Source organism: Heterocephalus glaber, unplaced genomic scaffold, assembly GCF_053883595.1.
Source record: "Heterocephalus glaber isolate CG9 unplaced genomic scaffold, H.glaber_assembly_v1.0 deba00001564, whole genome shotgun sequence".
Classification (NCBI taxonomy): Eukaryota; Metazoa; Chordata; class Mammalia; order Rodentia; family Bathyergidae; genus Heterocephalus; species Heterocephalus glaber.
Window position 1 is genome coordinate 10099323 of NW_028258351.1, and position 26690 is coordinate 10126012.

Genomic DNA, 26690 nt, shown 5'->3' on the forward strand with positions numbered 1-26690 from the left:
AATTTCAATCAGAAGCAAAATTTTGTTTCAGTGAGTATAGAAATGTACAAATTATTCTAAAAATTTATGAAGTTGAAAAGATCTAAAGTAGTCAAGACAATCTTGAAGTTGAATAGTTAGAAATTCATACTACAGATATTGTGCTACATAATATGTACTGAGACACAGGTATTAAGCACTAGTGGAGTAAACAAACAGATTAATGGAATCAAAATAGTCTGTAAATTGATATACACATATACATTTACCTGATTTACAGTAGAGGTGCTATGGAAATCCAGTAGGAAATGACCATTTCAATAAATAGTTTTGAGTCCGTCTCATCTGTGGCTAGTAAGAAAGTGAGTTTGCAAAACCAGTTAGAAAAACTGGCAATTTCCACAAAAACTAAATGATTGCCTACCCAGTGGCTCAGCCTATTCTATCCTTTGTTAAACATTCAAGAGAAATGAAAACATATATCCACAAAACATATGTACAAAAATTCTCATAGCTTTATTAATAAAGCTGGAAATTGGAAACATTACAAATGTCTGCCAGTAGTACTCTGGATAAGTACATTGTAGTATATTCCCTTTACATAACATCATACTACACATAAATAAAAAGGATGAACCACCAACCCACACAGCAACATCGATAAATCTTATGGGCATACCAGTATGAAAGAAACCATATGCAAAAGACTTTATTTACTCTATAGTTCATTTTGTGTAAAGTTCAAGAACAGGCAGAAGAATGAATCTATAGTGGCAAAAGTGGTGAGTAAAGGATTGATTTGGGCTGAAAAAGGCAAGGAGGCTTTCTATGATATCAAAATGCTTAATTTCTTGATCTGAGTGGTGTTTACATGGACATGTTTGTATGTAAAAATCCATATATGTTATGGACATACTGGTATGTAAAAAATTCATCAAATTATATTCATAGGTTTTGTGTACTTTGTGTTACAACTCTGTTAAAATAGTTGTAATAACATCATCTCCACTTGAAGAACTTAGACTGTATTAGGAGTTAGAAATGGACCAGGGGCATATGCCTGTAATCCCAGCCCTTGGGAGGCTGAGGTAGGATTGCCATGAGTTCGAGGCCATCCTGGGCTGTATAGCGAGTTCAAGGCCAGACTGAACTACATAGCAACACCCTGTCTCACAAAATTAAAAAAAAAAAAAAAAAGACAAACTGGCTTCTTTGTAACTGTCTTGTTCTTGTCTTTGAGTCCTTGGCAGAGTAGAAACTCAGTAAGTGTTCTATGGATGAACAGTTAAATTTCTTGTTTTCATATTTTGGACTGAGGTTATTCACAGCAATTATTTTATTGACAGTGGGATGGCTCAAACTAGATCTTTTGCTTATCATGTAGGGTTTATAGTAAATCATCTAACATGGAGGTTTAAATCCTCAAAAGCTGAAAAAGTGTGCTGAGACATTTTTTGGTAGTGATCATTTAAGGACATAACTTTAATTCATTTTTTAGTTAGTTAAGTCTGCTTGCTTTCTTTGTATTTGAGATCCTTTGAAGAGTAGGTGGTATTTGGGGGTACTTTGACTTTTTTTTTTTTCCTTGCCACTCCTTGGCATTGAACCCTGGGCGTCACTCATGCTGGGCAAGCATAAGCACTTTATCACTGAGCTACATCCCCAGCCCATTTTTTATTTATTTATTTTTTTGGTACCGGGTATTGGACTCAGGACCTTCCGCTTTCGAGGAAGGTGGCAGAACCACTGAGCTAAATCCCTGGCTCTCCCCATCCATTTTAAAATTTTCTTTTAACGGAGAGGAGGAGGAAAAGGCAATGAAAAAAAGGAATTAAGATATGTTAAGTATGGGGACCAGGGATTTAGCTCTGTGGTTCCGCCGCCTGCCCCACAAGCACAAGGACCTGAGTTTGATCCCTGGTACCAAAGAAAAAAAAAAAGATGTGTTAAGTATGTGTACCAACTTCACAGGAAAAATGTAAACATTATGTACTGCAAACATATACTAATAAAATGATATGAAAAAAATAAAATGTAATCTTAATTTGTAAAAAACTTTCTTTTGAGACAAGATCTTACTAAGTTGCCCAGGCTGGCCTCTAACTTGGCCTCCCCTCCCCCGTATCCCTTGTACCACTGTGCCTGGCTTCCTTTGACTGTTTATAAACCAAAGTCTTTACAGGAGTTTTCCATAAGGCTAATCACCTACACTTTATTTCTTCAAATGGTGAGATTATAAACAAACTCTAGCTATTAAAATGGGGAATCAGCCATGGAGTTTGGAGTTTGAAGCTCTCCACCTACTCCTTTACACTCCTTTGTATTACTTCGGATCCAGGATAATCTTCTGCTAGTCTGAGTACAGTTTTTATGGACTAGAAATACTGAAATTCTATCCTCTCATAGACATTTTGGGGTAGAAAGGGTAAGCATAAAACAACAGGCATAAAGAAAAATTACAGGCAGGGCAGAATGGCATCCCTGGGGGGAAAATATTTTAGGCAGAGTTTAAAATATTATACTTTTAAAGCTAACAGTTGCAGTCAAGTGCTGTAGTGCAAATGTCTAATGCTGTTTTATATGGCTTTTCTATGAAAAGCCTCATCAAATATGGAATGAGAAAGCTTCATTCTCCTCTCAAGGTTTAAAATGTATGGTTGTCACTTTCCTCTAGATAACCTCTAATTATAGCAGATAGATTTGAAGTATAAAATAGCTTTGTCTAATGGACGCTGTCATTCTTTGCATTCTATTTTCCCCCAAGACAGGATGTATGTTGTTCAGATACAGAGCTCAGAGTCCGAAAGATGTCAAATAAAACACTAGTTTCTGTCTTCCTCAAGCTTCAGATACTCACATTCAAAATTTTTCTATCACGTAATGAAAAAGAAATTTATGTGAATTTGTGACTGGCTAATTATAGGCTTTTTAAAATATAGAAATTAAATAATTTATCTTTCACGTGATAAAATTTTTTCTTTGAAGAAATTAGAAAATCTGCTGTTTTCTGTTTATATAAAAATTCTAAGTATAAACATTTTAATTCAAAAAGGAAATGTAGATATTCCTTATAAAAACTTCTAAAAGCCTCTATGTTTAACTGGGTATAAAGTGACTGAAGCTTTTTCATTAAGGAATGTTTTAATTTAATAAAATAAATCTAAAAAAAATAATTTAAAATAAAATATTAAAGTGAGAAATTCTTGCCTAGGAAAAAGGTTTATGTAAATAGTTAAAAATGTTAGTCCTGGATATTTGATGATATTTTAAAATATCATATGCAAGGTCCTGGATTTGTTTGCTAGCATTGCAAGAAATAAATGAATAAATAAAAATACCAAAATTTTCAATTCATTAATTATATTTTTTAAAGTTTTTATCTGTTACAGATACTTGGCTCATATGACTGGAAAAAGTCTGATTTTTCTTCAAAATTATGTCAGGAGGCAGAGGTTATAAGTAAAACAAGAATGGCCATGTGAATAACTAAGGCCATGTGTTGATTAATGGCTGTTCTTTATATTAGTCCGTCTACTTTTACTATTTGAAATTCTCTACAATACAAAAAAAAATGTTCCTTAAGAAATTAAGGCCAAGCCTGGTGTGGTAGTGCACGCCTGTAGTCCCAGCACTCTGAAGGCTGAGGCAGGAGGATTGCCGTGAGTTCGAGGCCAGCCTGGGCTTCGTAGTGAGTTCAAGGCCAGCCTGAACTGCATAGGAAGACCCTGTCTCAAAAAAACAAAAACAAAAAAGGGCCGGGGATTTAGCTCAGTGGCGCCTCACCTGCCTTGCAAGCGCAAGGTCCTGAGTTCGATCCCAGTAAGGGGGGAGGGATTAAGGTCAAGATTAGAATTATGAACTTGAACCAGTTTATTTCCTGTTAATTTCTTTCATTTCCTTTCAGCCAATATTTCTCATTAGCCAAATGGTTTCAGAGTCTAAGTGTGATGTCATAGATGGTATTTAAAAGAGTAGCTAGGCATCTGATAGGGCAAGTGAGCCTATTTGTTAAGTTACATTAGTACTCTGCTTTTATAAAGGACTTGAATTTCAGATGCTTTAGAGTCTTTATTTCCACCCTGGTAACTTCTTTTCTTAGAATAAAATCCACAATGCTTAATATGATTAAAAGAGATTTTATATGATCTATTTCCTGCCTTCCTCTTCTAATTTATAGTAGCCTATTTTCCTCCAAACTACTATGTTCCATCAGCACTGGCTTTTCTGTTTCTAAAAACTGCTTCAATGTCTTCACATTTCGTGCTCATTGACTGATCAACTCCTACCCAGCCTTCAGATCTTAGAATAGTGTTACTTTAGGCAAACTTTTTCTTCCACCCTTCTTTACATTTTTCCTTCATAATCATAGGTATCATAATTACATATTTATGCAGCTATTTGCTTATTTGTTTCATCCTTACCTTTCCATTAGTCATGAAAGCAGAGATGGTTACTGTTTTGCTCATCTGTATAACCCAAGAGATTACTACAGTGCCTGTCAGGTAGAATGTGTGTAGTAAACATATGTTGAACAGAGGAATAAAGAAATGAATAGTAAATATAGTTCCTCATGCTCTTAGATCAGTACTAATTGTTATAAATAGGGCGTTTCTTTCCAGTACTCTTCTGGGCAGGGATTTTGATAGCATGTGTTATATAATCCAATTACCTCTCTCATTTTGATTTAGCTAGAGTTGCCTTTTAAGTAATAAGTTTACAAACACATCTTAATGTTTAAAACTATGTTTCTTTACTGATAAATTTAGTTAATTTCAGTGGGGGCAGTTGCCATAAATTATTAAAAAGTTAATAGTGTTTACTTGCATTTATGTCGAATTTTGTTTCTTTTTTAGTTCTCTAAATTTGACTTTTTTTTTCTTTTTCTCAGGTACTCTCTGCCCTTGACATACTCCAACCTCCACACATTGACTATTTTGAAGAAATGTATCCTAACCAGGGAATGTGAAAGAAGGGGACAGTTTTTAAATTCATTTGTTCTTCTAGCACCTTTTGGGGTTCATGTCTTGAATTATATTAAATCTCATCCTTGCAGAAGTGGTTGAGTACCTAGAAGAAGGTAATTTTGAAATCTCAAGTATCTGACAGAGCTCAGTATTATCAACTTGTCCTGTATGGTAATACCACAGAACAGGACGTATGAACAGATGCCTTATTTAATCCCCACACAACCTTATGAGATAGAGTATTACCATCCCATTTTATAGATGGAACCAATGAGGTATCCATGTTGGAGATACAACCCAATAAAGTGCTTTTGCTATATATACTGACCTGTCAGTTATGAAAATAATACTGTGCTTCTTTATAACATTTGAGGTAAGGTAAAAATAGCTAAATAACTTAAATGCCCTGTGTTCCGGGCCAGGGATTTAGCTCAGTGGTTCCAGTGCCTGCCTCGAAAGCGCAAGATCCCAAGTTCAATCCCTGGTACCCAAAAAAGAAAAAAAATGCCCTGTGTTCCACGGAATAAATGGTAGTAGTAGTGGTAATTGTGATAATAGTCATTACTTATATAGTTCTTATTAGATCCCAGGCATAATGCAAAGTTCTTTACACATACGAGTTTAATTTAATCCCTGTAACAATCCTCTAAGGGAAATATTGTGATTATTTCCTTTTTTTTTTTAATGTGACTTTTCTCTTGTCTTTATTCTGGAGAGGAGGAATCCTCCTCATCATCTTCCTCGTCTTCATCGTTGGACGAGCAGGGAGTCTCGCCTCGGGACTCAGAGCAGTGAGAGGCCGCACTGCTGGACTGGTGACTGTTTGGGGCAAGGAACTGCCCGGTTGCTAAGGCCACTTCAGCATCCAAGCATAACCCTTGGTTTACACTTGATTGGGGTAAGGTTGCACCGGTGGTCAAGTCTAAATTTGATGCTGATTGGGCAGAGTTCAAAAGTAGTCCTTGATTTAACCAAGAAGGTCCTATGGAGATATCTGTGATGTCTCTAAAGCCTTTGGCACCAGCATTTTAGCCAGTTTCAGGTCCTCCAGAGAGCATTTGCCTGACTTCAGGCTAAAGGACATTCCCATCTGTTTCAGTACTTCTATGTCATTGTGGATCTCAAAGGTGTTGTCAAAATTAAAAAGATATTCAAACTTGTCACTGGAGATGCTGCAATCTATCACCGTCTTTCTGCTCATATTGATGATTTTAAATGGCATTTTAAATGAATGGTGGAGTTGAGCGCTGGAGGGCCCTGGTTTTGCTGTTCGTTTTGTCAATTTCTCTGTACCAGGTTTTTGAAAGCAGTTTGCTGTAGAAGTTCTTGCAGCTGGGGCCGCTTCTGCTTTACCCATTCTGTCCACCTCTGCTTCTCTATCTCCAGGTTTTGACATTCCTGAGCAGAATTGGTAGGCAGACCAATCCACTTGATTTCTTTTTTTTCCTTTGAAATTATGTTCGTTGCCATTAGCACATTTAAAGCATCATAAACTCTTCTCCTAATGTTCTTCTGATCATAAGCCTACGAATCAGCTGCCAAATGATTATTTGAATTGGTGAATTCTGACACCAGTTCATCAGCTACTTCATTATATGATGTTGTACCTTTCCGCTGAACTTTTTCACACACTTTCATTGAAAAATGTCTCAAGCCTTTTCCATTTTTATCTCCTTTTTTACTTTGTTTACTTTCTGAAAAATCAGATTCTATAAATTCTCTGGCCCATTTTCTATCACCAGGAACCCAGCTAGTTGCTTCTGCTATGTGTGTCTGAGTGACCATTGCTGGTGCAGGAGTGTATTGGCTCCCAATCAGAACACTTCCTGAACTGGTGCGTCTCTGTGGTGTGCTTATAATTATTCCAGAGAGCAAGTCTGAGGCTAAACATCAGCAGATTCATTTTGATGAGGGTTAGCTTTCTGCTTTCCAGATGGTGCCTTTCTGCTGTGTCCTCCCAGGGCCAAAGGGTGTGATTACTTCCATTTTATAGAAGAGGAAATTGAGGCACGAAAGTTAAGAAATTTGACCAAGATCACAGAGCCAGGAAGTGTTAGGACAGATTTCTTTCTAGGCAGTCTGACTATATAGCCTTGTTGTCAACCCTACCTATGTCGTCTCTCAGAATAGAGGCTTTTGCCGGGGATTTAGCTCAGTGGTTCCAGCACCTGCCTTGCAAGCACAAGGTCCAGAGTTCAATCCCTGGTACAAAAAAAAGAATAGAGGCTTTAATGTCCTCCTGTTACTCCTATAAATGTCTAAAAATAGTATACTAGATATTGTGGGAAATAATGAACTATAAAATAATGCATGGTAATCCAAGATTGTATGTGGAAAAAATAGAGGCATGGATTAGCCCATTTGACATTTCTAGGCAAAATGTCACCAGTTTCTATTCTGTATTTAGTTTGATGAAGCTTTTTGTAAAAGACATGGAATCCAAAATCATTGAATTCAGTGAGTTCATTGATAGTGCAGTTTTATCACTTCTTGGCATTTTGACTAAGATCAAGTGTGATAGTGTGGTTTATTCAAATGGCTTTCTATTAATACTTTAGGTCCATTTACTCAGAATGGAACCAATATAATAGATTATTTTTTCTTTCTTTTTGTTTTTTGTGTTGTTGCCCAGCTGTGTTTGAGACAGGGAGGGTCTTGCCTTGTAGTTCAGGCTGGCCTTGAACACCCTCTGTAGACCAAACTGGCCTCAAACTCACAATGCTCCTCCTGCCTCAGCCTCCTGAAGGCTGGAATTACAGGCATGTGCCACAATGTCCAGCAGATTCTTTTTTTTTTTTTCTGACTCAGCAGTGAAAGAAATGCAAATCTCGTTCTCACACAGGTGTTAGGTAATTCCATACCAGACAATTATCTTTTGTAATTTCCTTAGAAACTGACAACAATTAAGAGCTTCCCAAAGAGAAAGAGAACAGCTAAGCTGGCCACAGAATTGGGGAAACCGTGTAAGGTGATAGAATTGTTGCTGATCCATACTGCTGATGTGTTTTAATGCGATAAACCAAAACTCTTCAATGCTGTAATCCTTAGTGATATTTTAATCCATGAAACCTTTATAGAATTAATCCTTTTGTGCAGTAAAATTTAGTGCACCTAGGGTGTACATGTACCAGCCCTATACATTCTGAGGAAAGAACTGTCCTTTGTCCAGCTCCTAACTGATAAAAGTGCTTTTGTATACATCATACTTAAGGCCAGACTAGATACTTCTGATACACACCCCTTACCGGGGATCGAACTCAGGAACTTGCACTTGTGAAGCAGGCGAGGTACAACTGAGCTAAATCCCCAGGCCCTGCTTTTTTTTTAAGAAAGTACAAAATTGGGCCGGGTATTTAGCTCAGTGATTTCGCCACCTGCTGCGTAAGCTCAAGGACCTGAGTTCAATACCCGGTACCAAAAAAAGAAAGTACAGAATTGCTGAGCATAGAGGCACGTACCTGTAATACCATCACTCAAGAGGCTGGGGCAGGAGGATCGCCATGACTTGAAGGCCAACCTGGGCTACACAGAAAGTTCAAGGCCAGCCTGAACTACTTAGTGAGAATGTCTCAAAAAACAAACAGAAAAGTACAAAATTCACCTAAGGGTAGAAAAATTGTGACTATTCTTTTCTTCTCAACTATAGGTCAGTAGTAATGTCTGAGGAAAAAGCATTATTCTGTTCTACAGACTTCATGAAGATTACCTGGGTTCGCACTGAAGGAAAGGAAGGTGCTGGTGGGAGTGGGCAGCGCTTGTTTCACTCAGTAGAAGTGCCTTTCTATGCTAGGAACTGCCTTTAACCTTTAGATGATGGGAAGAAGTCCACATGCCAGAAGGTGTTCCTGTCTGTAGAGAACTATTTCTGCATCTTTGGAAATGAAGTCGCTGAAACGAAACCTTGTAGTTAAAAGAAATTACCTTTATTAAATATTAAATATGAATTTTAGTGTATTATAGGTTGTTATCAGGGATTCCCAAGATCACCCTTAGGTTTGATGATAGACTAGAAGGACTCAGAGGACCCCAAACAGCTATTGCTCTCTTGGTTACAGTTTATTACAACAAAAAGATTATAGATTAAAATCAGCAAATGAAAAAGTTACACAGGGCCTGGTGCAAGGTTCTAGTTGTTGTTTCTGTGTTGTTGTTGTTATTTTGTGGGTTTTTTCCAGTAGAGACAGGGAGACAGGGCTTAGATGTATGAGGGTATCGGCAAGTGTTGTTACCAACCAAGGAGGCTCACCTGAGCCTTGGTTTTCAGGGATTATATTGTAGGTCAGTTACATAGGCAGGGAGAAGCTGTGTGACCTTAACTACTCAGCCTCTTGGTGCCTCCCCCTAAATGAATACAGCATAGCCCAAAACCCTGGGCAAACAAAAATATGTTCACCATAAATCATACTGTTAGCATAAATTATCATAGCTAAAGCCCCACATGTACTAAGACAAGACACTGTAATTGGGCAGATGCTCCAATGGCTGAAAGGTTATTTCCCAGAAACAAGTCCTAAGGACTTTTGGAACATATAGGGTTTGGGCAACCCAAGTCTGCTAGTTAACACTTATTGTACGTTGGCATTCTGTGGAGAAAAAATATTTTCATTTGAGACAATTGATGAATATAAGTATGTGAAATAAGTGCCAAATATATATATAATATAAATATTTATATTTTATATATAATATAATACAATAATATATAATATAAATATATATATATTTAGGTTCTCTTCATTGAACACCTATGTAACTCATTATATCATTATATCTTGTTTTATGTTACAGTTCAAGTACAAATTATTTTTTTCTAGTGTTAATTTTATGTAGGTAGGTTTGTCATTCCTTTTAAAAAACAACAAAAAACCTGTATGTGCTTCTATAAGGTAAGAGTTCTCAATCACTTATTATTGACCATAATTTAATTGCATCTGGGAGAGCTTTGATTTATTATTATTTTAAATCCTTAGGGAACAGAGGGAAAGTTAGCATAATTAAGGTTTAAAATCATGAGTGGCATAGATGATTTATTAGCTGTTAATAGCTAATTTTAGGCCATTTATTAGAAAAATGTTTCTATGAAATTCCTCTCCCAGAATTGTTCATAAACATGAAGAGCCTTTGTCATGAAATATTCATGGAACCCTCTAGTTAACATTTAGTTAAATGTTACTTTTTTTTATTTTGTCTTATATCAGTTAAATTTTGACTTCAGATTAAAAAATTAACATGTTACTCTCATAGTAATTAGGTGACTACAGGTAGGAAAATATTTCAAGCCTAAACCTCAATTTTGTGTTTTCTGTTTTACAATTTTTAGCTATATGTAAAATCACAGAGAAAGGTAAGTGTTTTTCAGTAGAGGTATCATTTGAAAAACTGGATCCTTTTAACATAAAATGGAAATTATAACTAAAACTGCCACAGGATTATAAAGACTTTAGGAAGGAATGATTTAACTTGGAATGAAGGATATTAAAGAATTGTACTTTTAAGAAACATTTTTGGGCTTGTTTGAGCTGCTATATTAGGCAAAGTTCTGAGTATGTTGCTGTCTGTCTAATGGATATACTTAGTTGAAGGGATCAGTACACAGAGTAAAACATATATTTATATTACTTAAGTTATGAAAGGAAATAAGTAATCTCCCACTGTACTTATGGTACTTTTTTTTCTAAGATTAGAAAAATTGTGATGGTATAGTGCATATTCAGGTTTTAATAGACAAACATTTTAAACCAGTTATCTAAAAACCTAGTTGAATAGTTAATGTATTTAGAAAATCTGAGTTCTGTGAGCACTTTGATGTAATCGAGTATATAAGAATATTACCATATGCAGTTAGTCATATCTATGTCCAAAAAGAAACTAAAACTGTAATTAAAAAATTACTATGTAAGGGCCGGGGATTTAGCCCACTGGTTCCGTCGCCTGCCTTGCAAGCGGAAGGACCCGAGTTCGATCGCCAGTACCAAAAAAAAAATTACTGTGTCTTTGCCTACCAGAAATTTATCCTGGGTTTTGAAATACCATGCATTTTTGGATAATTTGTTCAGGCTACTAAAAATAGAACAATGTCTAGATATAACTGTTTATAAATCTCCCTACAGGATCCAACAAATGTAGTATGAGTCAGGTATGGAAAGAATAAGTTGTACTGTGACCTCTGTATCCTCTAGCTTTTTATTTTCATCATTTTTAATTAACAGATTAACCTAGGAAGTATGTGCTTTAATAATTTTAAAGATTATGTATTTTTCTGAGCTGACATGTTAGCTTTTTAAAGATTACATTTTTCATTTTGTAGTTGGGGTTTCTGTTAGGAAGTATCTATAAAAACAGTTAAAAAAAAATCAGTTTGAGACTTAATTACTTTGAGGCTGCTGAAGTTTATTTAATCCAGGAATTCTAATTGATTGGAAAATAGTATTTATTTTGCTTTAGTCAGGATTCTGAACTCTGCCCAGTACACATAAACAAGCCCCTTCCCAGAAAGCACTGGATGCTTATTGGTTTGGAAATTTAAAATTCAGTTTGTTTTGAGAAAAGTTTACTTTTACCTTGAAACATAATCTTAGAACTTTATGGAAAAGCATATGATATGAATGGTGAAGGTCCCTTGTGTGTGCTAGAAGCAGTTACATCCTAAACCCCATGAAGATGAGAAGTCCAGTGGGATGACTGTGTTTCCTGTTTCGTCAGCACAGTCCTGGATATAACCTTATATCCTGCTGTAATTATTAGTAAGTTACTTCTTTTACTCTCAGAACTGTCCCTATTAGAGATAGATTTGGTTAATTACAACTGCCACAGGATTATAAAGACTTTTTAGGAAGGAATGATTTAACTTGGAATGCAGGATATTAAAGAATTGTGCTTTTAAGAAACATTTTTGGGCTTGTTTGACCTGCTGTGTTAGGCAGGTTCTGAGTATGTTGCTGTCTATCTAATGAGTGTACTTAGTTGAAGGGATCAGTACACAGAGTAAAACATATATTTATATTACTTAAATTATGAGAGGAAATAAGCAATGTTTAGGCAGTAATCTTTTGTCATAAAGATAGTTCCAGCCAGTTAGAAACTCTGATGTTATAAAAGAGCTCTATAACCCTCAGGGAGTCAGTGAGGAGCTAAGAACAAACAAATGAAATGCATATATGCATATATAAATGTACTCTTTCTGCAGCAGCAGTACTAGCAATGTCTGCAAATCTATATCCTGGGAAGTGTTTTTGGGTGGTTTTTTTTGGTATTGAGGATTGAATTCAGGGCCTTCACACTTAGCTACAACTGTAGCCCTTTTTTTATTGTTTATTTTGAGACAGGATCTCACTGAGTCACTAAATTGCTTAGACTAGCCTCAAACTTGCAATTCTTCTGCTTCAGCCTCCCAGAGTGCTGAGATTACAGAAGTGTGCTACCATGCCCAGCCTTGTATCCTAAAGATTCCCATGTAAGAATTTCTTGTTCATCATGACTTAGTGAGGCCCTGTGTCAAAAAATTTACAAAAGGGCTGGGAATGTGGTTCAGTCTGAAGGCCCTGAGTTTTATCCCTAGTACCAAAAAAAAAAAATCTGATATCACTAATCGTCACTGTTTACCTCAGAAGCATAGAATAGAAATGCAGAGAAAGCAAAAAAACAAAGAAAAATTGACAGAACAATCCAGGAATGGCTAAATTCCTAACCAAACCACCATTTTGCCATTATCGGTCAGCTTGTTTATTCTGTCAGTGAAATATTTAGCACTGGTATGTATATGACATTGGGCTAATCTCTGTGGTGGATACAAAAGTAAGTTCTTCATTTATTCAAGTTTTTTAAAAATTTAATATATCAGGCTCTGTCCTAAATATTTTACTCATATCTCCATTTTAAGAAGAAGAATCAGTAGCTCAGGAAGGTAAATAATTTGTCCAAGGTTACTTAGAAATGACAGAACTGTGATTTGAACCTATGTTGTCTCATCTAGTGGGCCAGAAGTTTTCTTAGCTTATTCTTACTGGGCTGTAGTGACTCTTAATGCTTTCTCCCCCAAATAGAATGCAATCTGTACAGAAGAGATAAGATGTAAAGTAACTATCATATTAACTATCATACATGGCAGAATGTGCCAAAAGGAGGAGGCAGGTGGTGTTAGACTTTAATCAGAGAAATTACTTCAGGCAAAACAAAAAAATAAGGAGATTGTGGAGGGAAAGACATTTCAGATGATCTTTGAAGAATGAGAAGAATTTGGAGAGATAGCAGTGGATGTTGTGTATGGAGTAAGTATCAGGAGCAACTTAAAGGAATGGTCAGTCATCCATTTGACCAAAGATTAGCATGTACATATAATGAGAAATTAAGCTAGTTGTGGCCAACTCATAGTGGACTTTGAATATTGACCTAAGGAAACTGGTCTTTATTCAGTAGGCCTTGAGGGCTGAGTCAACGATTTTTGTGATGAGGAATGACAGAATCAACCAGGTGCAGTGTCCCATGTCTGTAATCCCAGGTATTCCAGAGATTGCGACAGGAGGGTTGCAAGTTCAAGACCAGCCTGGGCACCTTAGTGAGACCTTGTCTTAAAATTAATATAATAATAATAATGATAATGATAATAATAATGGGCTGGGATATAGCTTAGTGTTAGAGCACCTCTGCATTCAATCCCCAGCACCCATAGATAGGTAGGTAAGTAGGTAGACAGACAGACAGATGGATTAAAAAAATGAACCAGAAATGTACTTGTAAAACTTAACAAGGAGTTTCTTTTGGGAATAATTTTTAAAGTTCTAGACATGTGTGGTGGTGAAAATTATACAACACCAAAGGTACTTAATACCCTGAACTGTATTTTTAATGATTAAAATAATAAATGTTATTGGGCCGGGAATTTAGCTCAGTGGTTCTGCCTGCCTCAAAAGCACAAGATCCTGAGTTTGATTCCTGGTACCAAAAATAATAATAATAAATGTTGTGTTGTGTATATTTTATCACAATTAGTTCATTTTTTTTTTTGGTACCAGGGATCGTACTCGGGTCTTTGCGCTTGCGCAGCAGGTGGTGAAACCACTGAGCTAAATCCTCAGCCCTATTTTACCACAATTAGAAACAAGCCAGACTTACTGTAACAAGGGCCTTCCTTTTGGGACTGAGAGGCAGTAACTGTTATGTACAGGCAGGTGTAATATAACAGCTATTAGCACTATGCTTAAGGCGCTTATGGTTTAGTAAGACTGATAGGTAGTTTTCAAATAATTATAATATCAGAGTAATCAATTTTATAATAGAGATAATCAAACGAGTTTTCTTAATGGATAAAAAAATCACCCTACCTTTCCCTCTCTCCTCTCCTTGCAGAAAAAGAGGTGAAAAAAAAGAAAAAGAGGTGAAAGGTTTCTCTGCACCTTGTAATTTTCATAGAACAAAACATTTTCAGTAGTCAGAGCAGTTACATATTAGTGGGCTAAGTTTATTTTCAATATTGCCAGTCATTATTCTTAATTTTTCCCACAATATTTTAAGCCAAGCCTGATTCATCTTCCTAGATCCGTATAACCCTTTTTGCAGAGCTATTCTAATTAAATAGCAGTGTGAAAGGATGCTAATGAATGACGTATCTAAGTGCATAATATTCTATAAATTTTAGAAAGTATGTACTGTGAACAAGTAGATGAGGCATTATGTCAAGATTGTATATCTAGACATAGGGGGCAGATCCTTTTAAATGGATTACCTTTTATTTCATCTGTTCCCAGCTGCCATAAAAAAATGCTCAGAAACAGACTTCTTTGATACCCCTCTTCTAGACTCTTTCTGGCAGAGTGGTGTTCTCCATATAGTTTGAATCTTTTCTGTCCTTCAAATCTGTTTTAAAACCTCTAACCCAAAATGAACTGCTGGTGATGGGTAGCAGTGGGTGGGTAGGTCCAGGGATCAAACTCAGGTCCTTGTGCTTGCACAGCAGGCGGTGAAACCACTGAGCTAAATCTCCGCCCAAGAAGCACCTTTGATTGGTGTGTGGCAAGACCTCTTTGCTCCCTTCAGAAGCTATTGTACTTGTTTATATCACTGAGAGCAATCTGCTCTTGGGTTTGAATGACATCATTTTCATGTTTTTACAGTAAATAATATTGGTGTAGAATGTTTTCAAATTATATTGGTCAGAACAACATTTAAAACTAAATTGTCTGGAGATAGAAGTAAGTTTTTTCCGACCAATAGGTCAGATGGTAGGTCTAACTTGAGGTCTCACTGCCTTTTGGAAAAAGTGTTAATATTCATTGTATTGAGAATAAAATGTGTATGTATCCTTTACTCTCTCTCTTTTTTTTTTGGTACCAGGGATTGAACTCGGGTCCTTGTGCTTGCGCAGCAGGCAGAGAAACCACTGAGCTAAATCCCTGGTCTTTCCTCTAGTCTCTTAATGAATTAAATAACTGAAGAATTTGCCTTTTCTCTTCATGAATGAAAAAATTGCAGCAGTAAAGTGTTCCTAATATAGGTAGAGGCTCATCTTTCAAATATATCTCAATTTCTATGTTATACGCACTTGCTTTGGAGGATTATGATGGTAGGAGATTAGGAATTACTGTACTCCACCATCTACATTTGACAGACGCACAGCTTGCTTTTGCCTTTTCCAGAGCACTTTGAAAAAGAGACCTGAGGTTTGAAATAACATTGTTTTCTCTAGGATCTTCTTGTTTTATTACATACATGGTTATAATTTTAGTGACAAGTACTCATCCAGCAACATTCTGGGCTATAACAAGCTATGTAGAATGAGGCTTTCCAGCTTTATTTTTTTTTTCCTGGTGGTAAAATTGATTTTAAATTGCAATTAAGGTTGTTTTTAATTTTTGACATTGCATACAGCAAATTAGGTGCTTTAAAAAGAAAACAAATTTGCCTTTGCCTGGAAGAGATTGCCATATTCAAACATCTTAACAGAATGACCTTTTATTCCATTGATTTCTGTAGAGAAGCACAGACATGTTTCAGAAAAGGTCAGTGAGTCTAATTGAAGCACACACCAATTTTTTCTAGTTCCAAAGGCTTCCATGCTTTTTGTTGCAAAGATGATGAGATTTAGGGCTGACGATTTATTACAAGAGAACACAGTTCTCTGTTTGACACATTGCTGTTTTTCTTTCATGGGAAAAGCATTGTTTGAAATCAACAAAACCCACAAACAATATTCTCCTTATCCATACTGTTCAGCACCTTCACATTTATTTCATGCCAGGCAGTTTCATGTCTAAGATCTAGGTTGAAATTTCTTTCTCTATGAAACTGATTTTGGAAGAAAAGAACATGAGGAAAGTGATTTTATTAAGCTTCACATGTTTATGGTTGTGGAATTTTCTTTCAACCAGAAATGGTAGGATTTCAGAATTAGTACTTAAAATGAGTTTAAACATGTTTTGACTCATTCTTGTATTTGTTGTGTAACAGAATTCATGTCTTGAGGCTTTCATAAACTCTAGTATGTAATGAGGAATTTACTGTGTCCTATGGAACAGTTACCTAACTCATTTGTTCCAACATGCATCACATTAAGATAAGGACTTGTTACACAAAAAAGGAAAAAAGATTATAGAACTGTTGAACAATATGAAGTCTACTTGATAATGTTGGATATTGTAAAATAACCTGGCTTAGTGTTAGTTTCTGTCCAATATGAAATGGAAAAAGAACAATCAGCTTCCATTATCTGAAATCAGTAAAGAGTGTGTAGGGATTAAAATTGGGTTTTCAAAGGTTTCTGTTCATATGTATTCTATAGGAAATAATGTGATACAATACATTTTCCATTTTCTCTCAGCCCAGCTAAATCATTAAATGCCCTTATTTTGTGTTTTTGAAAGCTTTTAATATAGCATTAATAGTTTTTCACACAACATCAGTAGTTCATTGCACATAAATCATTAAATGTATTCTTCAGTTGACCAGACAAGGCAGCCTGCTCTGACTTGTTTGTTTTGTTTTTTGTTGTTGTTTTGTGAGACAGGGTCTCACTATGTATTCCAGGCTGGCCTTGAACTCAGTGTGTAGCCCAGGCTGGCCTCAAACTTGTGGCAGTCCTCCTGGCTCAGCACCCCCAGTGTAATTCTGAACTTTAATTTATGAGAGATTTTAAGCTTCATAGGTAGCTGTTTACATAAAACAGTATAACAACTTTTCACACATGTGCACAACTTGAGCTGTCCAGAATGGTTAGCTCTCTATTATTAAACCACTTACTTAGCAGTGCTTTTGTTATGACATGTTTTTATAACACTTTATCAATCAGTAATAAAAATTTATTCCTGGTAGTTTATAAACTCCAGACCTTATTGATTCTCTAAACACTGTGTAATGAATCAGTTTTATCTTTCTTTTTTGTCTGAGCAGTAAGAAAAATCTAAGACAGCCCTGAACACGGGGATGTGGAAAATTGACCTTTATCCTGTATTCCCAGAGTATTCTTACATTAAGAAACCAGACCAGCCAGGTGTCTCCCTTTCTTCTCCCTACAAAGTCTTGGTGTTGGGGCATAATTAAGAGCTGTCTCTAAAATTAGTACCCTTCTCCTTTTTTTCTATCACATTCTCATCATCCCTTAGATCTGTAGCCTGACAGAAGTTTTTAGTTTAGTGACTTACTGTCATATTACAAGATAGTAATAAGATCTTTATCACGCCTTTATTCAAAATTCTTACCACTGATTCAGGGCCCATTTCACCAGCATTCTGCTGTCTTGAGGAAATAGAATGGAAATCTATGATAATGACAAAGACCATGGAGTTTTCAACTAGACTGCTTAAATTTTAATCCCAGCTTTACCTCTTATTACCTGTGTGATCTTCAGAAAGTTTCTTAATTTATCTGTGTCTCAATTACCTCATTAATAAAATTAGAATAATGTACCTGCCTCAATTATTTTGGGGGTTAAAATGATATGAATGGATACAGTATTAAGAACAGTATGTGGCACTTATCTTTCTTATCCCCCCATAATAGTCATCACATCTTTTATAGTTCCTTTGAAAGGCCTTCCTGTTGTCTGCATAAAGATTACCTAGGCTTTAAGGTATTACACATCCTAAGGTTGTTTTAAAAAACTGTTTAAAGTTCCAGCTCTGCTGAAATATTTTTTCCCCTTTGCTTTGAAGAGAGTCACTATGGTTGGAGCTACTTTTCACACCAGCTCTTTGAAACATCTGTGTTCAAGTGAAGAAAAAAAAAATTCTAAAGCTTGACTCTAGTCTCTTCACCTCTCTATTAAAAAATAAATACATCTCGAAAACTTCCCAGCTGGTGGGAATAAAATACTGTCAGAGCTCTCAACTATTAAAGGGTAATATCGAATAACTACAAAGCCACACCTAATTTGAGCTTCTGAAAAGCCTCAGAACCCTATTATCATTCTCCTGAACTGCTTAACCTTCTGGTTAACCTTCTGATTATTAGCTGCTTGACATACTTAATTCAGGTGTGAGGGTTTAAGGGCACTCATGGGACTGTATTTATTTTATCTTTTCTGTCAGATTCTACTATCCTGACTTTATTTCTATTTTTTAAGATTGCTAGACACCAGGAGGTATGTGTTAACATGAAAACCTAGGGATTTCTGAAGCCACTAAATATATGAAACTTGCCTTAATTGAAGAATATAGAGAATCAGTAGGGCTTTTAGGCACCTCACAGACCAGCTAAGTCTCCTGCTGTCAACTCAGTCTGAGAGCAGTGTGTCAGGAATCTTAATAGACTTATAACACCCCACCACAAATCTATATTTCAGCCAGAAGTACATTTTATTTATGTACTACTTATTGTCTTGCTTTCTGCATACTCTGTGCATGTCATTATTCAAGAACACTGCATTACATAATTGGCACTAGGACTAATAACTACATTTTTTTCTTTTGGTACCGGGGATCGAACTCGGGACCTTGTGCTTGTGAGGGAGGAGGCAGAACCACTGAGCTAAATCCCCTGCCCAGTAACTACATATTTAATTGTCAGTCTTTTCCTCTTACTGATAATGATACTTAGAGGTAGTAAGAGAAGCAAATGGAAGAAAAAGGATCAGGTTGAAATGGCATTTTTCTCAAAGAAATATGATTTGCATGAGAAAGCAAAGGTTTTGGGGTTTATGTGTGTTTTTGTTTTGGTGTATGTGTGTGGATTCTTTTGTTTGGGTTTTTTTATATGTGGAATATTAAGGATATAATTAGTTACCAATCTGATAACTAATTTTCACCACTCAGAGCTCAAGATGGAGAAACCCTTCAGGTTACTAGAAGCTCATTACCAAAACTATGAGTCCCCCGTGTGGAGCTTTCCAGAGGTCTTGCAGAGATTTGCACTTTTAATTATTCCCTTGAGTTTCTACTCTGTACAAAACCAACCATCTAGATACTTCTCAAAAATGCTATGTGCTGTAAAAAACTTTTCTTGGTCTAAGAAAGGACTCTTTGTCCTCAAATGAATGAACTCTGAAGGAATGTGACTATCATCAACATAATGTTTTTCAGTGCCAACAACCCACATGAGAGTGTATTAATAAAAAATGAATAAAATTTTCCACTTCAGTGGTGATATCCTTTTGAGATTGCATGATGTTTTTAAAATCACATTGGCTTAAAGGAGCTTTTTTGATTGCTTTTTCTTTTGCTTTTGTCCCAGGGGTAGATGTTGGAAGAAATAAAAGCACAGTCATATATTGTGGCAAAGATCATGGACTTTCAGGCAGTCCTAAATTCAAGTCCTGAATTTCCACACACATGCACAGTCTCTTATCAGCTTTTTGACCCTGAAAAAAGTTATTTGATAGTTCTCTCTGATCCTCAAGTTTTCTCAGTGATAATAGGGGAAATATTCTTCCTCACAAGGCTGTTAATGTATGTTAGGACTTTTGGGACAGCATTCAGCATATTGATATTTAATAAATTTCCTCCTCTCTAGATGATGATGATGATGATGATGATGATGATGATGATGATGATGATAGCTACTGTTAGATAAACTGTTACGACCCAGTAAAAGAATTTGCTTGAATTTGGGGTTATAGGCAGGACCTTCTGGAGCAACTCCAAAGGAGAAGCCAAGTTTATTGAGCTGGGTCTTTTACGGATAAGGTTGGAGAATATTGAAATGGGTTTGCGTGGTGTGAGGTGAAGAGGGCATGAGATTGGGGGAGTGGGAATGGCTGAGTGCATGCCTATAGCAACGACTTAATGCTTTGTTGTTGTTGTTGTAGTACTACAGAGATCGAAATCAGGACCTTGTGCTTGTGAGGCAGGTGGCGGCACCACTAAGCTAAATCCTCGGGCCTACAATGGCTAATGTTTTGTTGTGGGTACACTGAGACCTAGCAGGTGGGCTGGGTGTGCTATGTCCTAGCAGAGCAGGCATTGTTCCCCAGGCTCAGGTGGCCCAGAAGAACCATTCTGGGAATTCAGGCAGTTGAGAGTGGAGAGTGTCAGACGAGGGTCATCGATCTATTTAAGTCCTTATTTTAAAGTTTTCAGGCCTTCTCCTTTCTGACTTATTTTGTTCCAAGTTTTATCTGTGGTTTTATATTTCTGAGGTATACTTGATCTTTTGAAAGAAAAAGTACAGGTTAAGAAAAGGGGCACCTCTACTAAATAATAGCTATGACCTTTGACTAGTTCTTTCACCTTTCTGAACCTCTTTGCTCCTTTATATAATGGTGATCATACTAGGACTTATTTTTTTAGAGTAATTTAAGAGCTGATTAGGCAAAAATTCATTTAAAACTGGTTGCCTAACATCGAAAACTGAATAAATATCAGCTGTTTATCTTTTTTTGGTCAAACTTCTGTGTCCATGTACATTAAAATTTTTCACTTCCTTGTCATCTCTACTTGATTTTTATATTCTAATGTCAGTCTTTTTCTAACTTCTTCAGTGTTGCCTTGTATGGATCTATCTTTTTTCTCTATCTAGTCATTGAGTTAGCATGCTCTCAACACCCACTTGGTACCCAGTCAGTATTTATTGATGCTAATGATGACAGTTAAACAAAGATGCTATTGGCATCAGTCCTGCATCCTCTGAGACTGCTTAAGTAATCATGACTTTCTAAAAACAGAAAAATACTCAATCATCCTACTCATAATTGAAGGTCAGAATTTGATGTCAGTATTTGTTTCTGTGGTGATTGTGTGGCTTTTTCTACAGAATTATCTTTGACAGTCGGGATAGTCAGGATTTCTGGCATGAGTCTGATTATCTTGCATTCTTTAGTTACTTCCTAAAATAAATAGATACAGCATCATAGAGGTAGGTTAAAAAAAATACTGATCGGGGCCGGGGATTTAGCTCAGTGGTTTGACTGCCTGCTGTGCAAGTGCAAAGACCTGAGTTCAATCCCTGTTACCAAAAAAAAAAAAAATACTGATCACAGTTCAGATTTGCTTTAATTGGAACAAGAAGTCAAGGGAGGCCCAACACTGCACTAAGTGTAGTTGGCTGCCAGGCTCTAGATTAGTTTCCTAGTCTTCTTGCCCGTAATCTTTTTTACCTCAGAAAATTGTACAAATCTGTTTTTAATTCTGAATACACCCCTTTTTTTCTCTGCCTTTCTGGTATTTCTCATGTTTGCACTTCATCTCCTTGATCCTCTGAAGATTCCTTGTTTCTTGCTTTTTCCACCCTCTAATTATGTCCTCCATGAAAACATTTTCTTCCTGAGCAACTTTCATGTGAGGCAAGTAATATTTCCTTCTTATATTTGTTGTATGCACTAACAACTCTGCTGTTTACCTTGATGGATGTTCGAAAAGATGCTGCCAATGAGGTTGAATTTATAGCCTATTATGGTGATGTATTTGTATAATATAAGTATCCAGTTTTTTTCAGTATATGAAGGGAAAAATCAAAACATAATTTTAAAAATCTTTTTACAAAGAAAATAAAATTTTAACCAAAGGCAAAATTATTGCCCTGTCTGGCAGATTTCATTTAATAGAAAGTAGAGATATCACTGCTTCATTTTTACCATATCTAATGAGTCTCAAACTTATATTCTCGGCTTTGACCTCTTATCAAATGTCTGTCCTGTATTTCCAGCAATTTCTAATTCAGTTGTTTATTGTTTTTTGCCATTTACCTGTCAAGGGCCACTAGCCCAACTCTCTACTCTGTCACCAAAAATTAGCCTAGAGTCCCTTGTTCCTTTTATACACAATAATTTTTTAAATTCTTCTCATCCATTTAAAAAATACAAAGCTATTTAAGTGGCCATATATGATTCATAGATGGAGAGAAAATGTTTCTTGAATTGGCAAATTTAATTTTATAATTGGACTAAAGAGAATAAGGAAGACCTGAAGGAACTGAATACTCAGGAGGTAAAAAGAGATAGGCAAAGAGTGCAGTATAAAAAACAACAACAAAAACTTATTATGATTTTTAACCTTTTTTTTTTTTAGTTTATTGGCAAAAGGACTGTCATTATTTGGCCTGTCAGCCCGATACTCCTTCACTAGAAAGCAAAGGGTCAGACTTCAGAATCATTACACCCTAGATTTGAATCCACATACTGTGTCAAGCATCTTAACCTCTCCCAAGCTCAGTGTGTTCAACTTGTAAATAGGAATAGTTACAAATTAGGTATTATGAGGATTAGATGAGATAATTTATTGTAGCTTTTTAAAAACAAGTTAGCAGACTTTATCTTTTTTTTTTCTCATCATATCCCATAATTAAAAACACAGAATTTGCGGCCAGGGATTTAGCTCAGTGGCACTGCCCTGCCTGGCAAGCGCAAGGTCCTGAGTTCAATTCCTAGTACCAAAAAAAAAAAAAAAAAAACTCTTACAGAATTCAGCTCTCATTCATTTCAAATCTGCATAATGTGATGATAATTGATTAAGAAATGGGAATAGTGGGGTAAGTGTAGTTCAGTGGTAGAGAATGCTTGCCTGGCATGCACAGACCCTGGGCTTGATCCCCAGTCCAGAAAGAAAAGAAAAGAAAAGTAGGAATATAGACTCATGAAGGCAGACTTGTTTAGGAAGCAGCTTGATGTAGTGGCCTAGGAATCAAGAAATATAAGTAGCTATGGCTTTATGGGAATGTGACTTGGGTAAATCACACAACCTCTCTAGCCCGTTTTTCTATTAAGTGATGACCTACAGTAACTAATATTGAGAAAGCAGTAAAGAAGCAGGAAGTGTTAACTTAAAAAAAAAATTTTTTAAGGATTAGTTCTTTAAAGGAACACAGGCACTGTTGTTTCTCTTGGGCACCTGATGCCTCAAAGCTGCAGTGTGTTCCCTCCCCAATACATCTGTAATTGTTCATTTGCATCATTCATTTTTCTGAAGCAAATCAGTACATTTTGAAATTCATATTTCATGAAGCTACTTAACTAATTGCTGCAATCAGCAGCATTTTATTTTGTAGCAAGGCTGTTCGAATCATTTGAGGTTGCCATACCATGCACCATGTTTTAATGATCATTTTTTTAATGACAGGTTTTAATAGGGGAAATGGTTAATCTGCTAATGTTCTCCTGAAAACTCTAACTTTAGTTTTTTAGTTTATCATTTGCCAATAATAACTTAAAAAATCGTTAACAAACTCATTGATCCAGTAGGTACACCAACTGTTGGAGGGGCTGGCCCATTTAGAAGGACCAGGAGAGGGAAAAGGGCACCCTGTTTTACTCTTGTGGAGACCCTCATTGAATTACTCAAACAATAATCAGATAGATGCTGTTCAAGTTAATGGCACCTCTGAATCCCTGTCAAGAAAGCTTTATTTAATGCACAACAGACCTGGAGTGATGCAGGTGCCTTTTCAGCCCCTCATTTAATTTAAGCTGCTTTAGTTGGCATGGAAACTATTTGAGACATCTGGGAGACATTATGCTGGGGATTGAGACTTCAGAGGATTTCTGCTAGAGCAAAGCAGAAACCTTATTATAAAGTGGTATATGGGCCTCTAAATTTTTGCAGATTTAGTGTTAAATTTTAAAATTCAGAAATTATATTTTCCAAAGAAAATTTTAAAAGATTGGCCTGGTTGTTAGGTTGTTTTCTGTGAAGAAAAAGCTGTTGTATTCCTGTAGTAAAAAACATATTTCCCCTAAGAATTTACTTTGTAGAACTAAAGCATATCAAAATTTAGTCTCAGCAAAGAGGCTATTTTAATTACTTTGTTTAAAAAAATCTTGTATTTAGAATGTCTTCAGTCTTTTGTGTTTAGACGCTATTAACAGAAAAAGAGCATTTCTGCACAAAGTTAAACAGAAAATGGAAAGGTGAAGTGTTCTATGTGTTTTTGCCCTAGACTTTTTGACTTAGTTTATTTACTTGCCTCATTTCTTTTTTAGTTACTTTTTTTTTTTTTTTTTTTGGTCCTGGGGATCGAACTCTGGTCTTTGTGCTTGCAAAGCAAGCGGCAGAACCACTGAGCTAAATCCCCTGCCTCTTTTCTTTTTTAACTCAACCTGTCATCTTCTAAAACAGAGATATATGAAAGTAGCATTCTTTTTTTTTTTTTTGGTACCAGGGATCGAACTCAGTACCTCACACTTGCCAGGCAGGTCCTCTGCCACTAAGCTAAATCCCTAGCCTGAAAGTAGCATTCTTTTAAACTCTGTTTTCTTGAATACTTTAATAGAAGATTCAGTGAAAGGTTTTTCAAGTTTATAGATCCTGAAAACAATGGTGATACAGTCATTTGTGTTTAGTAGAGGAAATACTTGCTGGTTTATATTTTGCGAGAAATTATGTACATGTGTATGTGGTTTTAGTATGGAGGAATTGACGTATTCAAAAGCATACTCTATATTGATTATGAAAACCTTACTAAATTTTTTGATACTTGATAATACTTTGTGTTAGGTTGACCATATGAAACTATAGTTGGTCAAAACAAAAAGTAGTCTAGTTTGTCAGTTCACATTCGTTAGGTCTAAGGGTGACCAACATCCTGGCCTGATATGTTTTATAGTGCCAAATAAAATGTAAAATTTTTTTCTGAAGTGAGTAACTAGTTATAAAGTAGAATAATGCCTATTCCAAAGTTTCCTTTTTCCCCTTTCTTTGAAAATGAAGTCACTGTTAGAAGAAAACATACAACATTATTTCATACTTATTCTGTTTTTGGCTTTTGTACCAATTTGTTCCTTTTATAAGTCAAAGCAAGATTTTCCAAGTGTCAGCACTCTGAATTCAACCTGATAACTTGAAAATTAAGATGTTTTCTCTCTGCTGCTTGCATGCATACCAACTGTCACTACTAACGCTAAAGATCCTGGCATCACAACTTGGCTGCCAGTTTTGTAGAAATATGAGGCAGAATAGAATATAGCCTGCTCTTCATAACCATGCAAAAACTTTTCAGTGCTGGCAGGAGCAAAAAAATTGTCAATAAACTCAGCAGACATGACTGACATCCCATGCAGATAAGTGCTTCTTTTGTACTCTCTTTCTGTAGGACTGTTTTTTCCCAGATAAAACTTCCAAGTTGACAACTGTCATAGTCCATTTGGAGTGCTACAAAAAAATATTATACACTAGTTTATAAATGACAAATTCATTTCTTGGAGTGCAGGAGGCTGGGAAGTCCAAAATTAAGATGATACCAGATTTGTTGTCTGCTGAGGGCCCATTTCTTGGTTCATATAGTCTTTTTGCTGTAACCTAAAATAGTAGAAGGAGCTGGGCATGGTGCACACCTATAATCCCAACACTCAGAAGGCTGAGGAAAGAGGTTTGCTGTGAGTTGGAGGCCAGCCTGGCCTGCATACTGAATTCAAGGCCAGTCTGAACTACATAGCAAAACCCTGTCTCAAAAAAAGATGTTAGATAGGAGTAACAAGCTCTCTTGTGGCTCTTATAGGAGCATGATCCATTCATGAGGGCTCTGATCTTGTAACCTAATCACCTCCCAAAGACCCCTACCTCCTAATACTATCATTTTAGGAATTATGATTTAAACGTATGAATTTTGGGAGGATACAAATATTCAGACCATGGGATCAGCACTTAATATAATAATGGGAGTTGTGAAGTTCTTCTGGTTTTGTTGTTGTGTTTTTTCCAATGTAATGTTCCTTTGCTTTTGTCTCTTAAGATCTCCTCCTCCAGCCCCATACCAGTGATCGAACTCAGGACCTTGAGCTTACCAGGCAGGCACAGTGCCACTGAGCTACATCCCTGGCCCTTGTCCCTTAAGAGTTCTAGAATCAGTATAACTCAAGAATATTGAGATATGGTGGTTCATTCCTATATCCCAGCACTCAGGAGACTGAGGAAGGAGAATTGCCATAAGTTTGAAACCAGCCTGAACTACATAGCGAGACACTGTCTCAAAGTGAGGGGAGGAGGTTGGGATGTGTCTCAGTGCTCCCTGGGTTCAGTCGCCAGTACCAGGTGGGAATAGGGGGAGGAGAATATTGAGACTTCTGATTAAGACTTACTGGTGCAAATAGGAATGTTTTTTCTGTCTTTATCCTGTGATTGAGATTGCAGGGATTCGGTATATATAAGAGGATTAATATCCTTCATAATGGAAGCAGCCTTACAAGTAATAATTACCTCCCCAGTAGAAAATTAAGCAAAGGACAGAAACAGTTTGCCCTTGCTCTCACTTTTCTTCTTTTTCTATCTCTCATGCTCACACATACATGTGGCCAATAAACATGTAAATGATTTCAACCTGAAAACAAAATTGGTAGAGCACAATGTCAATAAAGTGTTAAAAATTCAGAGAAGAGGCAGAAATCTAAACTGGCAG

The 26690-nt window shown here is 36.3% G+C and overlaps 1 protein-coding gene and 1 pseudogene across 3 annotated transcripts in view; one reads left to right on the top strand and one right to left on the bottom strand.

Annotated features, from left to right (window-relative positions):
• Nlk (nemo like kinase) overlaps positions 1-26690 on the top strand; it is a 140490-nt gene that overhangs the window by 75798 nt on the left and 38002 nt on the right. For all 3 annotated transcript variants that reach the window (XR_002387008.2, XM_021238509.2, XM_004856970.4), the window contains exon 3: positions 4868-4923. Coding sequence is in view for 2 of the 3 variants with exons in the window: in XM_021238509.2 (XP_021094168.1) it covers positions 4868-4923 (56 nt within the window). In the remaining variant the exon portion in view is untranslated. The remainder of the gene's footprint in view (positions 1-4867; positions 4924-26690) is intronic.
• On the bottom strand, positions 5611-6809 carry LOC101701553 (transcription factor Dp-2 pseudogene; annotated as a pseudogene).